Raw genomic sequence first — 27,415 nt, 5'->3', positions numbered from 1 at the left:
CATGGGTATTTGAATACATACAGAGATTCAAGAATATCATTATCAAGCTTCACATTGAGGGGATTAATATTTTTTTGTAAGTTGAGAAGAGTCAAATATCATACCCTTGGTTTTAGAAGCATTAAGTGTCAGCTTATTAGTGTTCATCCAATTAGAAACAGCTTCCAGGGCCAAATTTATGACCCTTACAATATCTATCATCGGCATAAAGAAAAACCTTACAATTCGAAACTACAGTAGGGAGGTCATTAATAAAATGATAAATACAAATTTTACCTAATCCCTGGGGTACACCAATTGTAACAGGTCCTGCATCAGATTTAACCCCACCAATAATAATAGTTTGTTTACTATTTGACAAATAATTCGAGAACCAGGCCAGCTCATTATCCCGTATCCCATAACAAGATAATTTATGCAGAAGCATATCATGGTTGACTGTAGAAAGGCCTTTTTAGGTCCATAAACACAGCATCAGTGATCTGACCCTTGTCCATAATATCAAGAATGTAGTCAGTAACGCCAATAATAGCAGCAAGGGTAGAATGTTGTTGTCTGAATCCAGATTGTGCCGAACTTAGAAGCCCATTGTTTTGAAAATGACCATCAACTTGGGCTTGAATAGCTCTCTCGAGATTTTTTTAGTAATAACAGGCAAAACTGAAATGGGCCTATAGTTACCACAATCTGTTCTCAGCCCATCTTTAAAAATAGGGGAAACAACTGCCTGTTTCCACTCAGCAGGAATGGATGCTCTACGAATAGTAAGATTAAGAATAAAAGCAATTGGTTTGGAAATTAGATAACTTCCTGTTTTAAATGTCTAGCACTTATGCCATCAATACCAGAAGATTTACCAATATGAAGATTTGCGAGTTGTTTGTAGACAAAATTCTCACTAATTTCAATAAACTTTAAGGACTCGTCAACATACTTTAACTTCCCGACACCACCATTTACAAACTTCCGGGCTAGTGTATTACCAATCACTGTGAAAAACAAATTTGAAAGCATAAACCATCCCACTAGGAGTCTCAACTTCTTTGCCATTGAGTAAAATCTTATTTACAGTGTTACGTTGGAATGCGAGAGGTCTCGATAACTAATTTTTAACGAGACACAAGCCTGGATTCGTTTCCGTAAGGAACACAGACAAACTGACAAGTCTAGAGAATTTGAATGAGAACGTAAACTACATTGAACAATGGAGTCTGAACCAACAACAACAACAAGTGGTAATTACAAATATACAGAAAATTACTCATAAACTTAACAAGATAGGATACACTTTAAAACACGCTGGTCTCTTCCAACGGCGATATCCCTCAGCGGCCACGACCTCGATGACGACGATTCTCGGTCCGTTGTACCGCGAAATTCACTGGTCCTCGACGAAGTTTCTCGCGATCCCAGAAACAGCAGTCACCTTCTTTCCGGCGATGCTCCAAAATAGGAGACGGACTTCCAGCCACAATCGAGTGAAGCACAAGTCGAACTTCTCGCCGACTAAATATTACCAGAGTCAGTCCAAAATCAGCTTTATAGCCACCAACTCCTGGCGTAACGAACTTCCTCAACGGAGACAGAAATTCTTCACCTTCTCCGAAATAAAGACTGGAAAACTGTAGTTTCACAGCAAAGTCCTCTTCAAACTTCTGAATGGAAGTGTAGAATCAATCTTGGTATCGATATCTCAATCCTTCAGAAACTACTGGCAGTTGAGCACTGACGATATATAGTAGAATGGTATCATATGTGTCGTCGCTTGTATTCGTTCAGAAACTGAGAAACTCTCCGATCTGGGCGGGCTTTTATACGATTCGCCAAGTCAAGAATCATCTAGATCTTTCTCGATACACCTGAGTAACAATGCGACCCGATTTCTACGTTTCGCGGAAGTCCTTTGCATATCTCGCGAACATTCCAGAGAGTCCACGAACATGTGTGCACAGCTTACACGCGATCTCACGTAAACCGACGTTAATCCAAGACCAGCGCGTCATCATAAGGAATATACCAGAACAATCGTGTATTATAACATTCTGACACGGTAACCCAACCTAATTTCTCAAATACTGTTTTATCACGTAGGCAATTTCAAATACTTTCTATATTATAATATTAGGTTCCTCACTAGCAGTGACTAGCGTTAGGCTATAATGGGCCCTCGTAACAACAGTCGCTTCATCTTTTGTTGGAAGAATAAATTTAAATAATCTTCCACATCTGCTTGCTATTACGGTACCTTTATTTTGTTCAAAAGTATCAGTTTAGTATGACTTTTTGGCTTGTTTAATTAGATTATTAGTTTCATTTTTGAGATGATGAAACAAATCCCAGTCACTAGAATGTCCATATTTTTGAGCAACACGTTTATATTGGTCATGATCCCTAGTTATAGATATGATTTCATCATTGTGAGGTCCAGGGTTCGATTCCCACCATCTTCGAATGAGTCCCAAAAGGAAGAAACCGGTCGTGAAGTCGTGATTGATCTGGTGTGTTGATCTTTATTGATTTATTATTAGAAAACGTTTTGTAGATGACTTTCAGAATCTGGAAACTCAGTTACACTCAGTCACTGTGCTTACAATATAAACTGAGCCTTGTTATATGATTGAACTTTAACACATTACCAAGCTATCAAGATAGCGTGCAATACATCTTTACTTATCGAATTTCAAAGCATATTGTATGGCAACAAGTTGCTTATTAATAATGTCAACGCAAGAAGATACTTGAAAATAATTGGACTTTGCGCCAGCAATTCCATCCACTATCGCAAAGAGATAAAGTAAATAAGAATAGATTGCATGTGTATACACTAGATAAACTAACTTTATTGTACCAGCCCGTGCCCATTAGTAGTTGCAGAGTATTCAACTTAATCAGTTGGATGCAGCTATATAGTGCAGTCTTATTTTTTTTTAAGGAACGTTATGTGATCTCGCTACTCTGGGACTTAATTAACATATATTACAGACGATTTAATTCCACGCTTTCGGTAAGTTTCTTGATATCAGACTCATGTGAAGACATCGAAGCTACTACTGCGTGTATGCCTATCGAATATATGTGTAATGTTTCGCTACTAACAGTTTCCAGAGCAATTTGTCTTAATGTTTCTAGTGCAGTGCCTTCTTCATGATTCATGACAGTTCTTACGTCATTAATATAGTGTTCGTAGTAGCATTCCTTACAGCATAGACTATTAAGTGTGCTTAACATTTTTCTTTACAGTCTCTTCTGTAGTGTGAAAGAGTCGTCCACAACGTTAAACAACATTTCCTGTTATATCTGTATTTCTCGCTCTCCATCTGTGTTAATTTCGTTGGCAATATGTTCAATTATGTAATTAAACTTGTTATACACCTAAAAAGTTACGTTTATTTGTGTAATTGACTGACAAATATAAGTAAAGTCTCAGTATGATAACAACATAGGTAACATATTAAAGAACATAATATGGCAATGAAAAGTGCGCTGATGCGCGATGCAATACAACATGAACAAAAAAACTGTCGCTATAAACCTGCTTTGAGTTTTTACGACAGCCTATTGCGAAATACAGGTCAAAAAGTTAAAGGGGCGTAAGTTCCTCAGCGTTGGAACTGTGTAACACGGTCCTGGCTGTACAGCATTTGTAAGCATTGAATTCATCCTTTGTTTTTTTTTTCTCTCCGGAAAACGACTTAACTGCATCATCTTGCCACATTTGATGTTCGTCGTAATATGTCGGCTCTTTTATTCAACAGTTTATTGTTTCAGTATTGTCTACCGCTGCCCATATGGACATTTCAACGATATTAAACACGAAAAGAAATGACGACGAATTAAGTGGAATTATTCGAAACAGATTATTACTATTTGTCTGACTCATTGATGGAACTTACAAGGGAATTGGAAAGTAGAACTTATAAGAAATAACCTTATTGCAAATGGTGATCTTTGACATAGACTATTATCTCGCAAATGCCAGTAGCATATTGTCGACTTTGGTAAAAGACTATTGTCTGACTACATCAGAAAAGACAAACCAAAGAACTATAACGATACACGGTTGATTGAAGTGATTAATGTGTCACACAAAATGGCATATACAAATCAGAAGGAATGTTACTGATAAGTTTATCCCAGAATATCACACACAGCAAATTGCCCTTGGATACAGAGTACAATATACCTGATAAATAATGACCTTTCATTTGACTAACGGTCAGGATTGCATGTTTACAACAGCGGTAGAAATGAAAGTTTTATGATATGCTAACAACACCGTGGTGTGAAGCAACCTTCATTGTAAAATGTAAATGTTTTCATGGCAGCCCTTTACGCATGAATCCTATCGTTTACCGCCAATGATAAGGTTAAACTACAGAAGGTGCTACTCCCTGACCTTGGTTAGGAATTAAATTATTTAAATGAACAGTAAATACCTTAATAGCTTTCGACTCTCAATGATTGGATAAAGACATATTTAAAACATATTATTTTCATGTGACTGACTTTACATATTTATTGGCGAAACGACAAATAGATAAATATGCAGAATGATTGCTGTAAACTTTTCTAAACTAGTTAATTATAGACAATGATTTGACCAGCGCAGTTTTAACTAATCCAAAAATACATTTTGTTTGTATCATACTGACAAATGGTGTCATATGCAGTACGGCTCGCCTTTCGTTATGAGGTACATTAAACCATACACCTATCAATTAAGGTGTACAAAGCACCACTTTGCCTGACATCATCGCTACCTTATTGCACTATTTGTTACAGAAATTTGCGTTATACCTGACGAAGTATTCCCCACGAGCTGATCAGAGGAAGACCATGCATATATATGTGCATTATAAACTTTGAACTGGCTTATTCACATACACAAATTCGATAATTCATTAAAACATCACGACATGGATTAAAGTGTAAGTCATGGTCGATATTATAAGCTCGGCTGATATCATATTGTAAACTATTGACGCACATGAAATCAAGCACATGCGTAGTATAAAGTGAACTGGCTTAGCCACAGTCACGAGGTAGACCAGTCATTATAATAGCATTCCATGGATCAACATGGTTACCAGGCCTCAACATTATATACTCAACACTAATGGCTAAGATCTATTCCCTATGGGACTCGTGATACACATTTGACATAAAATCGTCATAATCAAATGCACCGACACAATATCAATGTAAGGGAAGTGATGTCGGGATTTACGACAAATGCACACTTGAAATATCATTTAATTAGACGCTAGTAGATCTTTCGGCAAGTATGATGTGCGATATAGGGTGAAATGTAATTGTTCACATATTTGGGTAGTTTCATATTCGTTGAACTTTTTTGTTTAAATTTGCTGATACAACTCCTGCTTGTGTTATCACTGCTGATAAATTCTTATCTGTTTTATCTATAACCTTTAACTTAAAATGATATGACCTTGTACCCTGACGTTGTATAAACCATGTCGTTAAGAATATTCAACATGCCGCTCTGGTCCTGGCACGATCCTTCCATTTTGTTGTATTTTAAACATGTTTACGGTGAGATGTTTCGTATATAAGTAAAAGGTTACACAGGTTAAGCTTGTTGCTTGAAGATTGGTTATTAGACACTTGTTCATTTAACGTTCTTTAACTGTAATTTTCATGATTCAACTTAAGCGTATCACATGCCATATTTGATATCCGTGGTTAAATTATTCTCCGATATGAATAAAAAAGATACATGATAACTAATACACATCCAACTACTGGTCAAGATTGCGTGCTTTCAACAGCAGTATAAATAAATATGGCATCTACTAATGGCACCTCGAATCCTTGCAAAATGTTAACATTTAAAAATGTTAAAATTTATATATATATATATATATATATATATATATATATATATATATATATATATATATATATATATATATATATATATATATATATATATATATATATATATATATATATATATATATATATATATATATATATATAAGAATTGAATGTGTAGCAAGTGGTATGACAGATATATAGTAATTCAATAAAGAATAACACAAAACACACCAGAAAAATTCCACTTCACGACCGGTTTCGTCCTTTTGGGACTCATCAGGCGAAGGTAGGAATCGAACCCCAGATTTTCGTGTCTCGAACCGAAGTCCGTACCACTCGACCACAGTGATTCTACTGGTGTGTTAACAGATTATAAATTGGCTTTGAATAACTGTCATTAAGGGCGTATTACCCAAGTGTTATGATTGTACAGAGTGCACCCCTCTCCATGCAGAGGGCAGGTTCCTTTATCTGTACAGTTGCAATTATTGTTGGCATTTGCTGTCGGGTTGTTTTCTCGCATTATTCTGGCGTTGTGGGACTTAATAATGGAAAACATGTTTTTCATGCAACTGTAGCTGAATTTCATTGTGTTTCTGTTGAAGATTTTCCTCAGCTTGCTGTCGCCATGGCAACCGTAAACACACACGCCTGAAGCCGAGATAGTCTGTGTTGATGAGTTCAGTTGCCTGATGATCGATGCATATATATGAAATTTTCAAGAGTTGAGAAATCTCGAACAATGAAACATTGTCCAGACTCCACCGGGATTCGAACCGTGACCTCCCGCTTTATATGCGGACACCCTTAAGAACTGAAGGAAGGTCGTTATTCCACTGCAGGCATTTGCCACCTGTATGGAACAATGCTAGTTCTGTTTGGAGACATAGTTTGCCTTGCTCTAGAGATGAAACAAGATGCTAACCAACTCTAACATTATAAGCTCGGCAGTTTTGGCTAAGATCTATTTCATTTGGGAGAGACTAGTGATACACATTTGACATACTATCCTCAAGAGTATACGGTCACAATCTCAATGTAAGGGGACTGAAGGTTGATTAGTAAAGTCGTTTGATTCTCGTGCACAGACTCTATCTTGAGTGACTTTCCTTGAAAAGTGCATTATCATCATATATAGTATATACATACCAGGAACGTTTGTGTTCCAAAGCGAATCAGCTAAGACAACAAACACTCAATTTACACGAATTAAATTGGGCAACATCTGAGAATACAGTCTGCTTGCGACTTAATAACTAGTCATTAACAAGTATTATTCCAATACATGTGCAGTACCTAGCTTCATTGCTCTTGCTGAATAGAGGAGAGGCCTTTTCAGCTAAGATCTATTCCCTTTCCAAGGGACTCACGATACACATTTGACTTAAGCTCAGCATAAAAACATGGTCACAGTCTCAATACAAGGGGACTGTGGCTGAGAGTTGATAACTAAAGTCGTTTGGCTTTCGTTCCTAGGCCCTTGAATCATGTTTTATATGAAGTACATTATAATAATAATCTGTTTGATATCAAGTATATAATGTTTGTGTTTTAATAAGAGAATCAGTGAACAAATTCCTACTTGGGTTTAACTCAGCAGCATCTGTCTATACAATGTATGTGACTTAGTTAATTCAACTCATCTACATCCATTAATGGATATGACCAATCAGAGTACGGTACTTTATTTCTGCACAAGTAGTAGACACTATTCTAGGATTCAGGATTTAATTAACGTTTGTTTTTTTTTCCTGCTAATATTGCTCTCATGCTTATTTGTCATCGTTAACAGGCAGTTCACAGTGCACAAGGTGTGCAAAGGCTATGGGGCGTGTACACGCCGCTGTTAAATTTACATGCTAACAAGAACATAGTGCGAGCGAGAATCTTTTAATAACTCCGAGGTGACTAGAAAAACGGAAGTATGGATCGGATCAGACGACTGGCAAGAAATATTTCCCGTCAGCCGACCAGATCGAACCAGTCCACTCCTGTAAGAGCTGAGCCATCAACCCAACAAGCACTTACTTTGGAAGGTCCGTATAGTTGCGCTTGCTCTGGTGCAATCATACTTTCAAAGACAAATTGAAAAGCATTTTATTGATACGTCATCGTATTCTAAATCAATAGCATATCTTAGTTTTTCATTGAATTCTTTCAAAATCTGAATGAAAATTTTCCAAATAAATATACATAATTCAATAATGTCATATGTGGCGAAGAGGGAGGGGTTAGGTGGGGGTGACGGTCTTTCAAAATCCCACTTTAATATGAAGTATCGTTGCATTGATCGTAATTAATACCGTACCCTACTAATGATTTCATTGTTTACTTTTGAATTTCATTATATGCAGAAAAAAAAAGAAATCTTTCTGACAGAGCTGAAGTCTACGTACAAGGAACGAAATGACGCAGTTCAACCGATCCCTTATATCAAAGATAGACTCTACTGTGTAGATAAAGTATTCGTTGAGGGCAGCATTGAGGGTGTCATCGAGAGACGTACCCCCTTCTCCACCGAAGGATCATGGGAACGTTTGGCGTCATATAATCATATTTTCACTGATCCGCGTATTAAATCAGTACGTCGAATTATAGAGGGTGAACCAGGGTACGGTAAATCAACCCTAACCCTTCAGTTAGCCTATGACTGGTGTAACGGTGTGAAGGAATCCCCTTTCTATGATGCAGATGTGTTAATTCTTCTACGACTGAGACAGCTGGGTAATGTGAAGTCCATTTACAGGGCGATCAAACTGTTTCTACTTCCAAACGAGCCCCGTGTGAAACAATCTGATATTAGAGCTATTCTGGAAGGCTGCCATAGAGTTAAAGTTCTCCTGGATGGCTATGACGAGTATCCTGAAAGAGATCAAACCACAGGAAGTGACGTAGATCAGATCGTCACACTAGAGAAGTTTCGAAAATTCGAAGTAACCTTGACGACCAGGTATCTACCAAAAGACTTTGACAAGTCAGAAACCAAACGAGTAAAGTTGAAAGGTTTTGATGAAACTGCGCGTGATCAGTACATTCGCAAAGTATTCACCAGAGACAAAAATGAAAAGGCTTTTGATAAAATTAAACAAGGTTTGAAAGGAAACCCAATTCTTGACGATCTCTGCCAAGTTCCTCTATTCTTCGTTACGTTCGCTCACATGACTGATGAAAGACGAGACTTTCAGAAATTTAAGTCTGTTACGGAGTTTTTCATCTACATGATGAAATGTTTTCACAGTCACACCAGAAACAAGGCAGCAGAACGTAATGTTATGACCTATGAAGTGGAGTTTGAGTCCAAACATGGTAAACTTGATAAAATAGCATTTGAAGGTCTCAATGGAGATATTCAACAGATTGTGTGGGGGAAAGATGCGTTCTGTAAACGAGTTGGTCAAGCATTTTATGATCACTATATCCGTGTTGGTATCTTAGTAGAGGAAAAGGTCGTTCATATTACCGATGGAGAAACTCCTGGTGATAACATTAATACCAAGACTGAAGTAAGCTTCTACCATAAACTATTCTGTGAGTGGTTTGCATCATTTAGGGTCGCGGATATCGCTGCTAGTGTGAAGAATTCAGCCGAATTAGAACAAACTCTAGGTAAGATGGATCCATTAGACCTCCAGTATGTCTTTCGATTCGCATGTGGACTAAGCCGTACAGCAGCTGGTAACATCATCGAATATTTGAAGAAGAAAAAGGATTGTGATAAGTTTGCAATCCTCTGCATCTTGGAACAAAATGGAGACATTGAGGAGATCAGAAAGACTGTAACAGAGCTCTGTTCTGAGAAGGTTTTCATCAGAAGAGATGACAGCAAGTTACTACAGAGGTCTACCGTACAGCTGCTACAGATAGCATCAAGCCATGACGTAAGTACTATCGAGTATGCACATTCGTTACTATTATATGAGTTATCATTGTCTTTTTCTTTAATTCTTGATGAACTTCCTTATATACCTCAGTTCTATGATATCAGATACAATCTTACCACAAATCCCGCTATAATAAATTAGTAATAATTTCCCTTATGCATAATACCGATGCAATAAAATGCAGTATAAATTTAAAAAAAAAAGTTGTTATAATGATTTGTAATACATTATGTAACTTGTTTAAAATTCGTCACTTTTGGCACTGTTAGCATATTACAGTACAATTTACGGCCTATGTATTTTACATAATGCAATCTGCTTGCCGTGTCGATATAAGTAATTTATGACTGAATTATATGTTACCCGTCCAACTCAATTCATTGATAATCCATTTGCCTGACTTAAGATATCTATGCAAGGTTGTTTCTTTCGTCTCCGCAATTGTGTAATTAACTCGCACTTTGTTATATTCTCCAAGAAAAAAAAGAGAGAAAAAATATACTGATATTATGCCTCGAAAATTGATAGGCCCCTAATAACACAGTTAGAGTTAACTTCTATTCGTCTAACAGAAAAGAGTCATTCGTCTAATTTTACACTGTTACACTGTTTCATCATCATTCGTTACTGCTCTTTGCCAATTTAAAAATTCCCACTTTCTTTGACATCTATGGCTATCAAGTTGGTGTTTTTTATATTTAACCCAGTACATGACTCCATTCCAATTCTCTTGATCATATATTCGTTTAAATTGTCATTGTACGACGTACTCGAGTCCTATTATGTACTCGTTCCCGCTCAGCACTATCTATTCACCCTCAAATAGGCTTATCTCCTCTCAGCACAACATACACTATATACGTACTGCAGGATAAAACTCTGCTGCTCTCATATCAAATGTCAAAAGCTTTGATAAAGACTGCTTAATAATAACCCTTTATAATTACAGGCTGTGTTTTCCCTCTCTTTCTGTTTCCTATTGGTATTGTCCACTTTGTTTGTTCCTGTCACTTGTGTGATACTGTTACCTTTACGTATTATGCTAAAATTAGTTTCTTTTGTGTTCCTACTCATTGTAATTTCAATATTGAACTCACTAAATGTATAAGAAAGGGAACCTCATTATTTTCCCGTGGACGAATCTTAAGTAATTTGTAGTAAGCAAGTATTATGCTGAGTCATTTGTGTAACGTAGCTAGTTTTTCATTTAAGGAGGGCGGTATACAAGCACGTACTTCATTTTTTTTTCTGAAATCATTATTGACGAACATAACAGTTAAAGTAGACTTTTCTGGTATGGTAAATCACACATTACTCCGATGCAACTATTTTCCTCTTCCTTCCAGTGATTCAAAAAGCATCCAAAAATCATAACAGAAATGGCACTCTTAAAAACAGGGCACTTTAAATGTCAAATTAGAACTAAAGTTACTATTTCATTTATGCCATGAATATAATGTAAACGAAACACAATTTTTAGGGTATTTGCTCTGTTCAATTGCTACCATGGTTAGATTGACCCCTTTCTGTTATCTGAGTCTGTAAACTAATCAATGACATAAATAACGAGGGGTATAAATAGCTGAAACGAACAGTGACGCTCACTATCTACTTTAGAATATTAACATCGTTCAATCTCTAAAGACAAATTTTGGGAGTGCGCCCCCGCTTTTATCGACTGTATCCGCGATCCAAACAATGTTGTTTATGTTTGATTTGATCGGATCGGCTGCACAGTTTTTGGCTTTCATCTTTAGTGGACGTTTCTTCCTGTCAGCAGCAATCGTAGGTTACCATTTTTTAAAAATTATCTCGATGAAGTATTACATTATTAATACATATTTTGTTCTCAAATAAGTTAACTCTGGCGAGTTGCGCTAACTTAACCACCACTCAGTAGACTATTCACAGCTTATATATAACATCTGTCATTTGAAGCATTTACACTACTACAATAATGTAGGCAGATGGTATGTCAGCCATTCAGCCTGCCGCGTCAATACAGGTGCATCGTCCATTGCGGTGTTTTGACTGCGTTGAAAACGGAGCTTTTGTTTTGACAGACATAGTTAGGCTCCGTCAAGTCTAGGCCTATACGTTTATCACCGCTTTAGGATATAATCCTACTAAAACAATGTTGCTTTCAAGGTAAGTTTAATTATAGTACTGCAAATAATGTAGACCAATTCTGGATGGTTAGACGTAGAACTAGTATCAGTAACATGTTTGTTTATTTCTGTCAAGATAGTCTAGAACTTTACCACTGGCCGTAAAACATGGCTATGGGCTAATTTAAATGGCTTGTGTTAAATAATACGACTGTTTTTTGAATAGTTATTAATTCGACACTAATACGTACGTATATAGACCGAGTAACATATCAGTAGGCCCTAATCAAATTCCGAGAGTCGAGTTAGCCCTGGTAGTGCCGTAGTGATAATGGATATGATTTCGTTGTGCGGTCACATTGAGAGTGGTAGCAGTACATGGATTACGAATGTCGCTCACGTTTAGCAAAGATATTTACTGTAGCAGTTATGATGCTGGAACATTGTGACATTTGCAGCTGCACAATAGGCTACTACTTTAGACACGACAAAGAATGGACCAACAACAAACATTTTTGAGAGAATATAAAATGCATGGAATTTGTTTACAGTTATAAAAAAACAAAATATTATAATATAAAACTAGTGTCTGACCAGAGTTTACGTGGCGGTAGCTTGTAAGCGGTTCATACGGGCGTGTGTCGGTTGTATTTACTCTGCATGTGTCGGGCGAACAGTTAGTTCTTGCAATGATTGTATATAGGTTAAGGTCTGATTAACCGCGTTAATACTAATGTGATGATCGATGAGTGTACAGAGTAGGGAACGAGAAACGGGAAAGTAATATAAACTTCTATGTCACAAATATCATGTAATGTCACACTATTTTCTAACTTATCTCTTACGATTTTCTCATGCAAGAAAGACTGTTACAGATGAGTGTAGGCTCGTACTGTACACCCAGAAAGATATAAAGAGAATTCAAACAAACAACTGTTTACATGTTATAAACCGTTCATGTCAGCAGTTAGGTGTAGCTAATGGGTTTTATTATCAGGTATAGGTATCTCCCAGCCGTGACACTGCGTGTGTTTGTTATGGAGAGTTTGTTCGGGCAAAGGGGGGGGGGGGTGGTTGGTGGATAATGCTGTAACGTAATGTAAAATAGGCCTAGCTGAAGTACTGCTTTAGAGTAGACACGACAAAGAATAAGCCTACAACAAACATTGCATAGACAAATCCATATGCGTGGAATGTGTTGCACAATCATTGTATGAAATAGCGTTTAGGTGACGTTGCTTGTTAGCGGTATACACCGGCGTGTATCGGTCGTGTTTACTCCGTATGTGTCGGGAGGGGAGGTTTGTTGTTACTGTGTGTAGGTTGAGGCATTATACACAGTACATATTAGGGATGGAGAAACGGGGGTAAAAGTAATAGAAACTTGTTTTTGTTTGCAACTAGGCCTGTCATGTGCTATCAACATAATATTTTCTCATTTACCTTTACTATGTTATCATGCAAGAGTGGTACAAATGAGTAGATTCAGAGAATTAAAAGAAAATACAGTTTAAAGGTTATAAACAATCAATATGTGTCGGGAGCGAAAGTACGTTCGTGCGGTCACGTTATGTAGATTTAGGCCTCACACCCGCGCTTATACTAGTGTGATGGTCGATGAGTGTACAGACGTGATAGTTTAATTTTCACAAATACATTTTTTAATGTTTACGATTTTCTAATTGATTTCTTAGCATGTTAGTTTTCAAGACTGGTACAAATAAGTTTGTGTTTGAAGACCAAGCTATGATGAAGAAAATGTTCAAGCAACTGATGTCATTTACTTGCTACAAATCATTGATACCAGTTGTTAGGTATAGCGAATGGGTTTTACTACCATGTATATTGTTATCATCCAGCGGGCACAAGTGGTGTTCTGTCGAGTTAGTCTAGCTGGTAGGGCGGAAGAGGGGTGGGGGGGGGAGTGGTGGTTAAAGGGCAGATGACAATAGCTTAGCGGCCAGGGACGTAGCCAGGGGGGGCAGGGGGAGCGACCGCTCCCCCCCTTTCAGTGTCATTTTTTTTTTTTTTTAAACTGTCGTTTTTTTAGCATGGTATTTTGTCAGTGCTCTTTTGATCTTGAATACTCGTCAGCTCCGTTAACTCGATTGTAATCGTAGTAACATTCATGCCTACTGATTCAACTACTTACTTAGTTTGGCAGATGCAATTAGCTAAATTTAGCTTATAGCCAATTACAAGCCTACAGTTGGCCACTGCGTAATAAAATACATATTGCCTGCCTAACCGCACTCTATGGAATGTCACGAACTGTATGCACAACAGGCGCGTATCCAGGGGGGGGGCGTTGGGGGCGCGCGCCTCCCGGGTAAGAAAAAGAGGAGAGAAAAAAAAAAAGGAAAAAAGAGGGGGGAAAAGAGGAGGAGGAGAGGAAGGAAGGGAAAAGAAAAAGAAGAAAGAGAGAAAAGGAGAAAAAGAGGGAGTAGAAGGAAAACGCCAAGACACCGGGAAGAGAAAGAGGAACAGTGACATCATTACAGCGCTGGTCCCTATTATATACACAGGGTAGTCAGTGACGGATCAAGGATTTCGGAAGGGGCGTTTGCCTCACCCTACCCCTTACACCGACAACTCCATTTTTGACGTTTCCATTTTTCCTCTCTCACTGATGATCTATATACTATATACAGTGGCGTCGCCAAGGGGGGGCCAGGGGGGCACGTGCCCCCCCTGGAAAACCTAGTGCCCCCCCGGGTGCCCCCCCATCTGAGATTTGGGTTGGTTAAAAAATATATATATATTTTGTTATATTCAACTCCCATCATCTGAGTTGGTTTTTCATAAGGACAAAGAAGCACAGTAATTCGTATTTTCTTCAAATGAGCTGCGAAAAACGAAAAAATTAACAAGTTTATCCTTGAACGTCGGGTATCGAAGTCGTAACCCGCGCCATCACAACAGGTGTCGATATTTACACTGAATGTGTCAGTGCTCACGCCATACCAGCGGATATACAAGTCCGCTTCGCGAGCTACATGACTGTGAGAAGGGAGGGTACTGCAATATGTTGCCTTGGTCTGAGGTTGACAGGTTAAGAGCTGACGAAATGTGAGAATGTGAGGGTCCGCAGGCTCCATACTTGCCTATATTTGTGGACCCATATATTAACCCTGTTGTGTAAGGGGTGCAGAGGTCATTTGAGGTCAGATGCTTGTAGGAACAAATGGCGAATGTTCACACCTGCATACTGAGCCATACTCGATGTGTGATCAAACTTTGGATTGCATGGTGAGATCCCTGATAGGAGCCAATAACGATGCTGGAACCTGTTACATCTTAATAGATAATGGGCGAAAACGAGAAGGACAAGAAAGGAGTCGGGGTCATGCACACATTAATTCAACAAATGTAGCTTCTATTGATAGGGTTAGGCATAATATCGACAGCATGTGGTTCATATCCTCCGCAAAATTCTGCGCCTTGTTAAAATCATTACCTCAAAAAGAGCAATTTCTGGAGATATCTTCAGATCGAATTTAGCATCAAATGTGGCAGCATTTTGCATCTAGCCCATCCTCCGTATGCGAAAATTTTCCAAAGGGGAGGGGGGGCAGTGGCGGCGGAACCGGGGGGGGGGCTTGGGGGCTTGCAATCTGAAAAATTGCAGGCTTGAGACCCATATTTTAGGGCTAGGTATTCGCAGCATAAAACACTCGGGAAGAGCCGTTTCCGGCCATCTGGGGGTTTGAAAAACCCAAAATTTTCTTGTACGCTCCGCGCCAACCGATGGTGGCGCTCCGCTTAGATAGTCTCTACACATTAGTCCCCCCCCCAATAATTTCCCCGTTCCGCCGCGCCTGGAGGGGCACCCCCTCTCCTTAGACCCCTCCCCAGGACGTTGATCCGTATCCACCTAAGTGCCCCCCCATCAAATGCTGGTGCCCCCCCTGTGCCCCCCCAGACTGAAAAGTCTGGTGACGCCACTGACTATATATGGTCTATCATAACGCGTGTGTGTGTATATACGCCTTAAACAATTGTAGAATTGTGCTATGAAACCAACTGTGGCTGGTCTCGAACTCGACCGTGTCGTCGGGGAACCTGACGCATTTCGGGAGGGGGGCGGTCAGTATATTTTTTTTTATGATATCGCCAGTAATTTCAAAATAGAAAGTGCTTAGATGCAACTTACAAGGCCTGGGAAGTGTCGTTTCCAGCGATCTGGGAGGCATTTTCGGCCAAAATTTACTTGTACGCTTCGCGCCAACAAATGGTCCTGGGTAGTGCCATTTCCAGCGATCTGGGAGGCATGTTCGGCCAAAATTTTCTTGAACGCTTCGCGCCAACTTATGGTGGCCCAACCTATGGAGATAATTTGCCTACAGGCTTCGCCCCTCCCTTGGCAAATTCCTCGCTACGCGCCTGTTCGAATTTGTAAAGCAACCGCAGCAGATATCACATCATATCAGTGAGCATGAAAATGGCGTTCCAGGATGAACAGCCTCAAAACTGTCCGACTTGCCCGAAAAAAATAACCAACATTTTTTGCGCGCGTTCAACATGTTATGGTCAATATCATATAAACAAGCATCGGTTATTTACCCTACATCGCATGCCATCGTGTACCGTACGGTCCGTGAAAGTTGCGCAGTGTACCGCGGGATGCTAATGTAAACAACGAAATGTCTTATGTAGATGGAGAAAAAGGCATGGAGGTCCAATTATGTCAAAACTCTCTTTTACATTAGAAAATGGCAAATTAGGGGCTGCAGCCCCCCCCCCCCGCCTCCTACGCCTATGTGTGTAGTGTTCTGTTTCGGAAATATCTGCTATTTTTTCATTTCCTTCAACCAAGTTTTATAATAGCCGTTATAAGAGGTTTTAATATTTGTACACCAATAAATTAACTGTGTCTGAATTTTCGAAAATTTCTGACCAACATTCTTTATCACACTTCCCTCTACTCGTGCAATTTTGGCCGGTCTGTTAGGGGTTGAAGGAGGTTTTTCTATATCGGTTGTCCATAGATGAAATTTTGTGCAACATTATGGATATGTTTTGAAGTGAGTTTATTCACGAGAAATGTGAATTTTCAAATTCTGAACAAATAATGGGCTTGGAACCTTGAAAAGTGGGCCTGACGGATATTGTGGGCCGCGACGTAGAATCACCTATAAAAAGCAATGATCCACAGGACATGCGATGAGGTCGAACATGATTTGTGACTGGTGACAATCTTCAAAAAGGTTATGGATGGAAAAAAAACTATCGGGAATACTTGGTTCTCAGGCAAAAAGTGTACATCTGGTTGGTCATTTTCAAGCCCGGGAAGTGCCATTTCCGGTGATCTGGGTGGTATCAAAACCAGAAATTTTCTTGTACGCTGCGCGCCAACCGATGGTGGCGCTCCGCTTAGATAGTCGTGCCTACAATTTTGAAAATCCATATCAATCACAAAAAGTGCTCCCCCCCTTTCAAATTCCTGGCTACGTCGCTGGCTTAGCCTATATGATTTAACTCGAGATCTGCAATCACTTGTATACATTTATACTTGAGGCTATTCCTATATTTTTATGGGGAAATCATTTTGTTTTCCTTATAGTCGGAACCAAGTTTGACTATCCTACGTGCTCGCGGTAACTCAACACATCGGTAGTGAGTTCAACTCTGTATTTCATTTTGTTCATTTATTTAATTTGTCATTTTGCACTTTTTTTCAAAAATAATTCTTCATTTTACTCATTTAAAGCATCTAAACTACAGTTTATTATTTTATTTGTCTTTCTTCAGATTCCAATATCTGATCTAAGCCTGGAGTGGTCCTTCAGTAAGGTTGACAACAATACCATCATCCTCCGGTCTGGTATTGCTCTACCAAGCCTCTCATCACTGGAGAAGTTATTGGTGAATGCAGGGAAAGATGAACTTACTGAGGAAGACATTATAGGATTATTGAACTATGTACTGCCGTCTAAGAAATTCAGGAAACTTTGGTGAGTAACTAACAAGATAGAATGAATATGAGTAGGAGAGAGTTTGGATTATTACAAAAGATTTAATAAATTATTCAATTAATTAATCCTGTTATCAAAGGAACCGACAAAAGTATACTAGACAACAAATAGCATCAAAGATGCCGTCATACAGGAACAGGTTGGTTTGGCCGGGTAAATTGGAAGTTTAAGGTTATCTGAATGCAATCAAAAAGATAAACTTGTTTATAAAGCTTTATTTCGTAAATATTTTTTATCGCGGCGCGGGGGGGGGGGGGATTGAACTTCCAGTATGACTGTTGCGATACGAGATTGTCCTTGTATAACAATGCTTGGATTTCCGCAATATGTTTAATATGCTAGACTAATTTGAGAGTGTATTTGTAGAACGGAGATACGTATGAGTGGAGTGCAGTAAATTCGTCAAACAGATATTGCGATATAAAGTATGACAAACCACGCCTATTTTCAATTCATATCATTGTGTAAAGTGAAAATAAGAGAAACATGACATCCGGTTGTTTTTTCCTCCTGAAATTCATTTACCAACAACGTTTAGAGGCAACTACAAAAGAAAATATCCTTAAAAACAAATCAATCTAATTAATTCAACGAAATTTCAACGATATATTATGACTCCAGGAAGATAACTACTGTATTAATAATTAACAGTTGGTTGCCAACAAAATCAGTGAGTCATTGCGTAAATAGTGCACAAGTTTTGGTTTCAATCGTAAAACTTCTTGTGTTGTTCTTTGATGAACAGTTAAAAACAGAAGCCAATCAGAAGCCAAAGAAACTCCAAACAAATCGGAATAATGATTTTGTAGGAATTTATGACCTAAGATAGAGTCCTGTTGAGTGTGAAAATCTGTAAATGATAAACATTAACAATTAGACAAAATGATTTTCTCTGTTTTAAATAGTTGAATGATAGAAAACTACATTGTTAAAATGTTGTACTTGGCTAGCATTGCCATTGTAGTCAAACAGAATTACAGGTTTTCCGATTGTCAAGGTGACCTTCAACGGTACATTTGTTCGATGTATTCATGGTAACTAAGAGATGTAACAGAATATGTACTTTAGCTGTGCAGGTGTTCAACCACGTGACGCATTACAATATGATTGACAGGTCATATATAGAGGATACAATGAACATTGCGAAATGTATACGATATGCGTGTTGGTAAAGATTATAAAGAAAGATATACGTTTTTAGGCGTGAGTTAAAGAAGGTGGAGTCTGTGATCATGCGAATTCCGGAAGGAAGCCCGTTCCATAGATCAGGTGCAGCGACGTAATAAGCTGCCGGCATAGTGCTTCTTGTTATTCGTGCTGCGTGGAACGGGAGTAATAGGCTTAGGGCGTATGGCAAGCCGTTTTAACATTTACCTCGCAATTAGACTTAAGTCGAATACATTTCACTTAAGTGGAATACATTCTACTTAAGTGAGATGGAATTCCACTTAAGTGAAATGTATTCCACTGAAGTGGAATTCAATTTCACTTAAGTGGAATTCAATTTCACTTAAGTAGAAATGGACATTTCTATTTCACTTAAGTGGAAATGCATTCCACTTAAGTGGAATTGTATTTCACTTAAGTGGAATACATTTCCTCTTAAGTGGAATTGTATTCCACTTAAGCTAAATAGCCCATCTATTTCACTTAAGTGGAATTGTATTCCACTTAAGTGGAATGCATTTCCACTTAAGTGAAATACAATTCCACTTAAGTGGAATGCATTTCCACTTAAGTGGAATTGTATTCCACTTAAGTAGAATACAATTTCACTTAAGTGGAATAACATCTTTTGGGCGTCAATTTCACTTAAGTGGAATTCTATTCTGCTCAAGTAAAATACAATTCCACTTAAGTGGAAATGTTGATATGTGGCTTACATATAAATACAATTTAGGGTTATGTTCGTCGTAACGCATTCAATTGCTCATCACATATGATGATTTAGTCGATCCTCGTTGCACGTGTACATCATGGCTACGGCTGATCATTCACATCTAACATTGCTGGAATGCGATCAAATAATTGTTGTTGTTAGAGACACAATTCAAAGTGTTGTTTCCTCACTTGCCCAGGGGAACAATCAGTATTATGCACAACAGAGGCGACTTACATCTTGTTTAAGTAACATAGGCAGAATTCGAAACTTTTTAGATAGTGAAACTTTTGACGAAATAAAAGATTTCATCCAAAACCCCAAATCCACAAAAAGTAACACGTTTTCTTGCCCTTGTCAATGTGTTTCCGGCTGTAGCTCCAACCACTTATAATGTATTTGTCATGGCTTTATTTTGGTAATGGTATTCGTCAGGTACCAGGTCAGGTACGTACGTACACACCTTGCACGGATGTTAAGTGCTAGCTGGATCCCGATGGACAGCCGATATTCATTGTGCACATATCGACACCACGTACGTACGTACACGTATCGCGGCAAGTTGTTTATAATGGCGCGCAAAGGCATGGGCAAAGTTTGGCGGTAAATGCACTAGCCAATCACATTCCACTTAAGTGGAATACACTAGCCAATCACATTCCACTTAAGTGAAATAGACTATCCAATCACATTTCACTTAAGTGGAATGCATTTCCACTTACGTGGAATTGTATTCCACTTAAGTGAAATAGACAGGACATTCCACTTAAGTAGAATACAATTCCACTTAAGTAGAATACAATTCCACTTAAGTAGAATACAATTCCACTTAAGTGAAATGCATTTCCACTTAAGTGGAATGCAATTCCACTTAAGTGGAATGCAATTCCACTTAAGTGAAACAGAACTTAGCTTAAGTAAAATGCAGTGACAAGTTGATGAATTCAGCTTAAGTAAAATACAATTAAGCTTAAGTTGAATGGTATTCCACTTAAATGAAATATAATTCCACTTAAGTTAAATAGTATTCTGCTTAAGTGAAATTGAATTCCACTTAAGTGAAATGTATTCGACTTAAGTCGAATAGCGAGGTAAATGTTAAAACGGCTTGCCATAAGGGCGAAGGGTGTGTTTGGGTACTCGAGGTGTGATCAACTCAGACTGGTAAGAAGGTACCATTCCGTGCAAGCATTTAAATGCAGTAATTAAAATCTTGAATTTTATGCGTTGGTATATTCACTAGAACTCTGTTATCTTAATTGCAAATATTTGCATTTTGTTGATACAATTCATGAGGTATTCTCTGTTTATTATTAGGTTACCTGGCTATAGTAAGGTCAACTGGTTGTTAGTATTTAAAGGGAAGCACACGATCATTTGATATGTTTATTTTATATCACAGGTTTGCTAACTGCATACTACCTGCATCTATCAGACCAGAGAAAATACCAGAAGAATTAAAAAGACAGAATGTACAAGGTATGGCTATGTGCGTACAAGGTATGACTAAGACCACGGTCACACGTATAACATTGCATCTTCCGGCCATCGTTTCTTAACTATAGTCTGACCATATTAAACTAACTGCGGTAGCCGTCACACGTACTCACACGCCTTTATATTATATTCGGACGATCGTTATTCGCGGACACATGCATCAGTGAGTTAATTATGCTTTTGCAAAGCTATCATGCGCAGTTGCGTTGGGTCGGTCAAGGGTCACGGATTTGAACATGATTCGCGGGGTTTTTAGTTGTAAGTAGTAGTTGATGGCGATGGAAGCTCAATTTGCCGTAACGCTTTCATTGATTCCTATTGATTCCGTCTGTCGCTTGTACCAGCTCTACTTTGGTCCTAATCTCCGCACACTTCCTTAACACCTCATTATTCCTGGCGGTGTTGTCCACCATACTCTGTATCTTCTCCCCTAAAAATATATCAATTAGTGTCAGGACTTCTTGTTCCTCCCAGGTTTTACCGCGAGTAGTTGCTGCCGTTGCGAGTTATCTTGTCGAATTGTCCGGAGTGTTGACTGTGTGTCGTTTTGTGGTAAAAACCGTACGCGTGTATGTAAAGTGTGCTGTATGCAGTGCAGTGCAGGTTTGTGTTGTTTACATCGTATGTATCTAGGCACGCGTCGCTATGTCAAAGGATTGAAATCGGGGATTTCCGGCCGAGGTCACTGTTTACGCTAACATGAATATTCGGACAACACAATTGCGGTCACACGCATGGTTCCTCCTGCTAACGATGGTCGGACCATGGTTAATTCAGGGCTAACGGTGCTAATTACCATCTTTAGTGGACGATGGTCGGACGATCGTCAGACCATAGTAGAGAGCGGTCACACGCAAACAGTACCATGGTCGGACCATGGTCGGAATATCGTTATGTCTGAAAAAAAATGTACGTGTGACCGGGGTCTTACACTACAATATGTTACAAAACAATGTATACTGGTTACAGTACAGACTGTGTAATGTAACAAACACTTGTTATACCACAATGATATTAAACTACTCTACTATGCTGTGGAGATAAAGCAAAGAAATCCTTCCAAGGTTACAGTTAATACCAGTAAATAAATATTTACTGCCATTCAGCAGGACCGCGATCATTTCTTTCAATTTGATATTTGTTACTAATTGTTCTGCTTTATTGTAACAATGATGATACATAATATTTGGTTAAGAATATTTGAAACAATTCCAAATCGTTAAAGTGTAAGATAAGTTTAGCTCATTTCTGTGAGGGAATGTTCGGCGAATGTCATAGTGATGGTAGGTCAGTGTGATCCTAAATGAAAATCCTGCAGGAAAAAATAAATGTAAATTTTATAATATATCTAAATCAAAAATTAGGTAGCTTAGTTTCAATTTATTGAGAGTCTTAGTTACATAGCTCTGGTTATATTAATAAATGTACTTTGTTGATTTTATTTTTATTCTGTTTTTTTTTCAGTTTTGTGGCCGAGTAATGCCTGTCATCTTGATCTCCAATCCGGTAAATGGAAGAAGGTTGGTTGAACTTTTGTTCTGTTTGAATTCAATTTGCCTGGATGTGTTGTGTTTGCGTGTGCTTGTGTGCATGGGGAGGAGGGGGGGGGGCAGGTTCTGTGAACGGGGGAGGTAAAAAATAAGGAGTATTTTGCATTTTATTTTTTCTTTAAACAGTTACGTATAACCTTTCTATTCTTTTTATATATTCTCTACTGTCTTACCATGGACAGTAACGTACTATTCAATATCAATCGTTTATACTTGCAATAATTTATTCATCCCGTACAAGGCGACTGCATAAGGCATGATAGTGTTTTGACTTATCGGATTTAAGGTGTTATGTCCTTACACGCGTTCTGTATGTATTGTACAGTGCGCCCATACCGGTTGCAACCACCGTGCCTCATAACACACTATATGATTCATCATATATACATATTATTTATTATTTTAATGACTAGTAAAGTGGCACTTGATCATATCATAGTGATTTTATAAATAATTATCATTCTATACCTTATCATATATCATTTTTTTTTTGCTAATACAATGTTTATCTTGTTTAATAGGCTGATGACGTTCAAACTATTACAGACTTGTGCTCACAAAGTGTAGTCATCAGTAGCAAAGACAGTGTGTCAGTACAGAGGTCAGCCATAGAGCTCGTGCTGAAAGCGTCCAGTCATAATGTAAGTAAACCGTCAATGGGCCACATGAGTAAGGAACTTGTAGAATATAATATTACAAATATTTCCCGATCACCTTAGTGTGAGGAAGAATACATCATATAATACGTTTACATTTGATCATTATTGAAATGTATTTGTAAACAAATATTACAACCAAGTCTCACCATAAACTTTCAACAAATATCAACATAAAAACAACTATTCATTACTACAGGTATCCCTGTTTCTCCCATTAATTTTCTATATCAATGGAATGAGTCAATATCACAAATCACCTTCCTCTCAAAAGTAAACTATTCACCTTCATATAACCTTTAGTTAAAACCTCAATAATACATGTCACTCCACTCTAACCATCCAGTCATCGGGTACAGTGGCCTTAGTGAAGTAAAGTTTAAACACAAAGAAATTTTCCTCAATCATTAAATATGATAGAAAAAATAATTGTAAAACCGATAAAATTATACTTTTAAGAAATGAACATCTAGAAATTTACAACACCAAAGACCCATCGCTAACACCCCCCCCCCCCCCCACCGCCGACCTTAAATTAGCACTCAACTTGTATTTACTAAACAGTAACCCTGCATACAGTCCAACCCTGATATAAATATATTTAGCTAACCAACCTACTACTCCCTCGTATTTTAACCTAGTCGTGACATTATATCTCCTGAATCTACTATTGTCTGTGATAACGATGATGACAAAAGATTAAAGAAATATTAATAATTACACTTGACTGTAATTAAATCAATAATTTCAAGTTTTTCCAAACAGAACAAATGACAAATACAATGTCACCCTCCTCTTATACAATTAATATGACTATCTGTAAAATATGTCAGACCAGTTGCTGTTGTGACTAGATTTCCTTCATCTGCCTTAATAGTAACTTTATGTCTTCAAAGTAAACAGTAAACAACAACAAATATGTACGAATTGTTTTAATATGCTTAATAAACAAATGACTACATAATCGCTTGCAAGTCAACTTTTGTATATTATTCAAAACAAACGCAAATTATATAGCACTGCACTATAACTAGAATTTGATAATTTCTTTTTAAATTGAGGAGTAAATATACACATAAAATGTAAATAATAACAACTGTTTTTATCCAAAGGATAACATCACACCTCATTTTCAAACATAATGAACGATAATAGCTTCAAATAAAGCTCAAATGCTGCTACCAATATTCACCTTTACACTTCTTGACTTGTAGGAGAATGGATTTAAAAAAAAAAGGTTTACAAGTAAACAACACACAACAACAATTTATTTACGCATTGTTTCAATATTATTCAATAACACATAATAAGAAAATATTACAATCTGTTGTTGTACTTCTCCAAACGCAAGTAACATTTAAATATCGCTACTAACCAGACTCACCACCCTTGATTTGAAATCAGAGCAGATTAAAAAATTATATTTAAAAGTAAACAACCAACAACAACAATTAGTTACCCGCGTATGTTTATTCTTCAACAATTTACAAATATATCTAAAGTAAATAACAAACATTTAAGTATTTTAATATTCTTCAGCAACAAGCAATGATTCTAAACCTGTTAGTGTTATATATATTCAATAAAACAACACAGAAATATCTCTATGAACGAAATTCAGTGAAAATCAATACATAATAAATAACAGCAGATGTTTGTAAACAAGGTATACAGTTACACCCTAGTTTCAAACAAATAATTACATTAAAGTGAGTTACATCTTTTGCTTACATCCCTTATTGCTTCAACCCCACCTATTGTAAGATAATGCACAGAAATATTTAAAAGTAAACAACAATAATTAACACGTTACTATGATATTCTTCAGCAACAAACAATAACAATAATTTAAGATACTCTTTTATCTCTTCTAAAATCAAACGCAAAATATCCTGAAAAAAAAATTCTGCTTTCAGTCATCAAACTAATATAAACTTTCACCCCTCCCCCCAAAAAAATATTAAAAAATAGTTACAAAAAAACCCCAGTAAACATAAGCAGGATCCGATTGTGAAATTAAAATCTCCATGAAACCACATTAAAGATAAAAACATAACAAAATAAATGTATTTAATCATACTAATTTACTAGTTAAAAAGAAATTGTGTATCAAACTTTCAACCCTAATAAAGCGATATTAAAAATTATACTTCTTGTTTTCCTTTCTTCAGATTTCCACCTCCCCGTAAAACACAAATTACATTTAATATGTATAAGCAGTCTACTTGCTCTCCCACCCTAAACCACCCCTCCTTACCCCTACCACACCCATTCCTACCCAATACGACACCAATCGATACATTTACATTCACGAGGGTAAACCATATCGACGCCCTCTCCCGCCAGTTCCGCACTAAGGCAGCCTCCTAATACCCCGACTAAATATCACTTAATAAAAATAAAATGAATCGAAGATTAAACAAACTTTAGAAATTAAGTTACCCTTTTTTTAACAAATTCAAACCACTATTTATCATATAAACAAAATAATAACAAGACATGATTAAAATAAACAAAATATTATTGATTTATATGAATTTAAAACAATAATAAAGTTAATATTCCTCAGTTAATTATAATGTTATAATTTCAAGTATTTGTCCTGTTAACAAACAGGATGATAATAATTCTATTTATTATTTTCCTTTCTTCAGATTCCCATAGACTGTGTGCATCTAGCCTTGTCCTTTAGTAAGATTGATGAAGATGGGAACATTATCCTCTACTCTGGTCTCTCTCTACCAATCCTAACATCAACAGAGAGGATGTCCATACAGACAGAGGAAGGGAGAGAAATGAATAAACATGAAGTTAATGGAATATTAAACTATGTACAACACTCTCAAAGATTAGAGGAACTGCAGTAAGTATAATTGATAGTTATAAATATAATGTAAGTCATTAATTAAATAAGTACTTGATACTAATGGTGTAAACAAGATACTAATTATTGATAAAGTTATATTTCATAGTTACTGAAGGATGTTTATTAATTGGTTTATATAAATGTAGTAAAACAAAAGAAATGAAAAAGAAATTTGATAAAGAAATAAACTAAGTTAATGAAAGAACAGTCATCAGGTGAGGAATATGATTAATGGGAGAGTAAAATAGAGACAAAATGAGACAGAAACACATGGAATTGACTTATAAATTCTTCAGAAGAATGAAATTTGTTTAAATAAAGAGATATAAGGCCTAATCTTACACTTAACAATAACATATCTCATTTTTTTTTTTTGGGCCAAAAGGAACCCAAAGTAAATATGTACAAACTTCGATCATATAGATTAACCCAAAAAATTAAATGAGATATAAAGGAAAGGGGAAAATGCTCAATGTTTTATCAGGACTCTTTCTCTTCATAATTAATATATGAATTAACTGATAATTAATGCACAGTGATGTTTAAGTAAAAAACAAACAGTGATAAAAAATTAAACGTAATTTCCTTCATCCATTCACAATACTATATTAACATAAGCTTCCCTAATCTACCCTCTACAATTTGCCGGACCACTTACACAATTTCCTTAACAAGGTTTTACTGTAGATCGTTTCTAACGTTGCAGTATTCTGCTCACTACCCCCCGCAACCCCCCCCCCCACACACCCTCCCCCTCCGAAACCTACAAGGCCTATGACTCTTCCTTAATCTCTATATACTGTACATTGTGTTTTTACCAAATTTCCAGTTGCAAAATTTGGCCTTGTCATATATACCCAATACTGTACACATTTATATCATACATCTGTACGTTAACCATTTCTTCCCTTTTCTATGCAGACAGTACTCGGTGTTTTTTATCCTAAAAGTCTGTTGAACTTATTTCATCATTTATTTTTCTTGCTAAAGATGTACACTGACTGTACTGACACTTTCAATAGTTTAACATTTTCTTTTGTTCAACACCTGTCAATCAAATACTTGAACAATACAATGAAAAGAAGTGGTATTCAATGGAATAGACGCGCGCGTCCTTAATAAAAACACCTGGAATTTACTGACAAACAAGTACCTCGAGGTTGCC

General features: G+C 37.2%; 1 protein-coding gene across 3 annotated transcripts in view; it reads left to right on the top strand.

The window, feature by feature from the left end:
• The first annotated feature begins 2,853 nt into the window (after positions 1-2,853).
• Positions 2,854-27,415, top strand: part of LOC139982293 (uncharacterized) — a 166,148-nt gene continuing 141,586 nt past the window's right edge. The window contains exons 1-7 of one of the 3 annotated variants that reach the window (XM_071994982.1): positions 2,854-3,004; positions 7,631-7,874; positions 8,193-9,716; positions 17,579-17,781; positions 21,084-21,160; positions 22,643-22,698; positions 23,250-23,329. In XM_071994982.1, coding sequence (XP_071851083.1) covers positions 8,997-9,716; positions 17,579-17,781; positions 21,084-21,160; positions 22,643-22,698; positions 23,250-23,329 — 1,136 coding nt within the window. In that variant the 5' untranslated portion in view covers positions 2,854-3,004; positions 7,631-7,874; positions 8,193-8,996. Of the gene's footprint in view, positions 3,005-6,443; positions 6,877-7,630; positions 7,875-8,192; positions 9,717-17,578; positions 17,782-21,083; positions 21,161-22,642; positions 22,699-23,249; positions 23,330-27,415 lie in introns of all 3 variants that reach the window. The other 2 variants (XM_071994981.1, XM_071994980.1) reach the window with 2 other exon arrangements.

The sequence above is a fragment of the Apostichopus japonicus genome, chromosome 16, assembly GCF_037975245.1.
Source record: "Apostichopus japonicus isolate 1M-3 chromosome 16, ASM3797524v1, whole genome shotgun sequence".
NCBI lineage: Eukaryota > Metazoa > Echinodermata > Holothuroidea > Aspidochirotida > Stichopodidae > Apostichopus > Apostichopus japonicus.
Note: the sequence above shows the minus strand (reverse complement) of the source record. Positions and strands in the feature narration are given on the sequence as shown.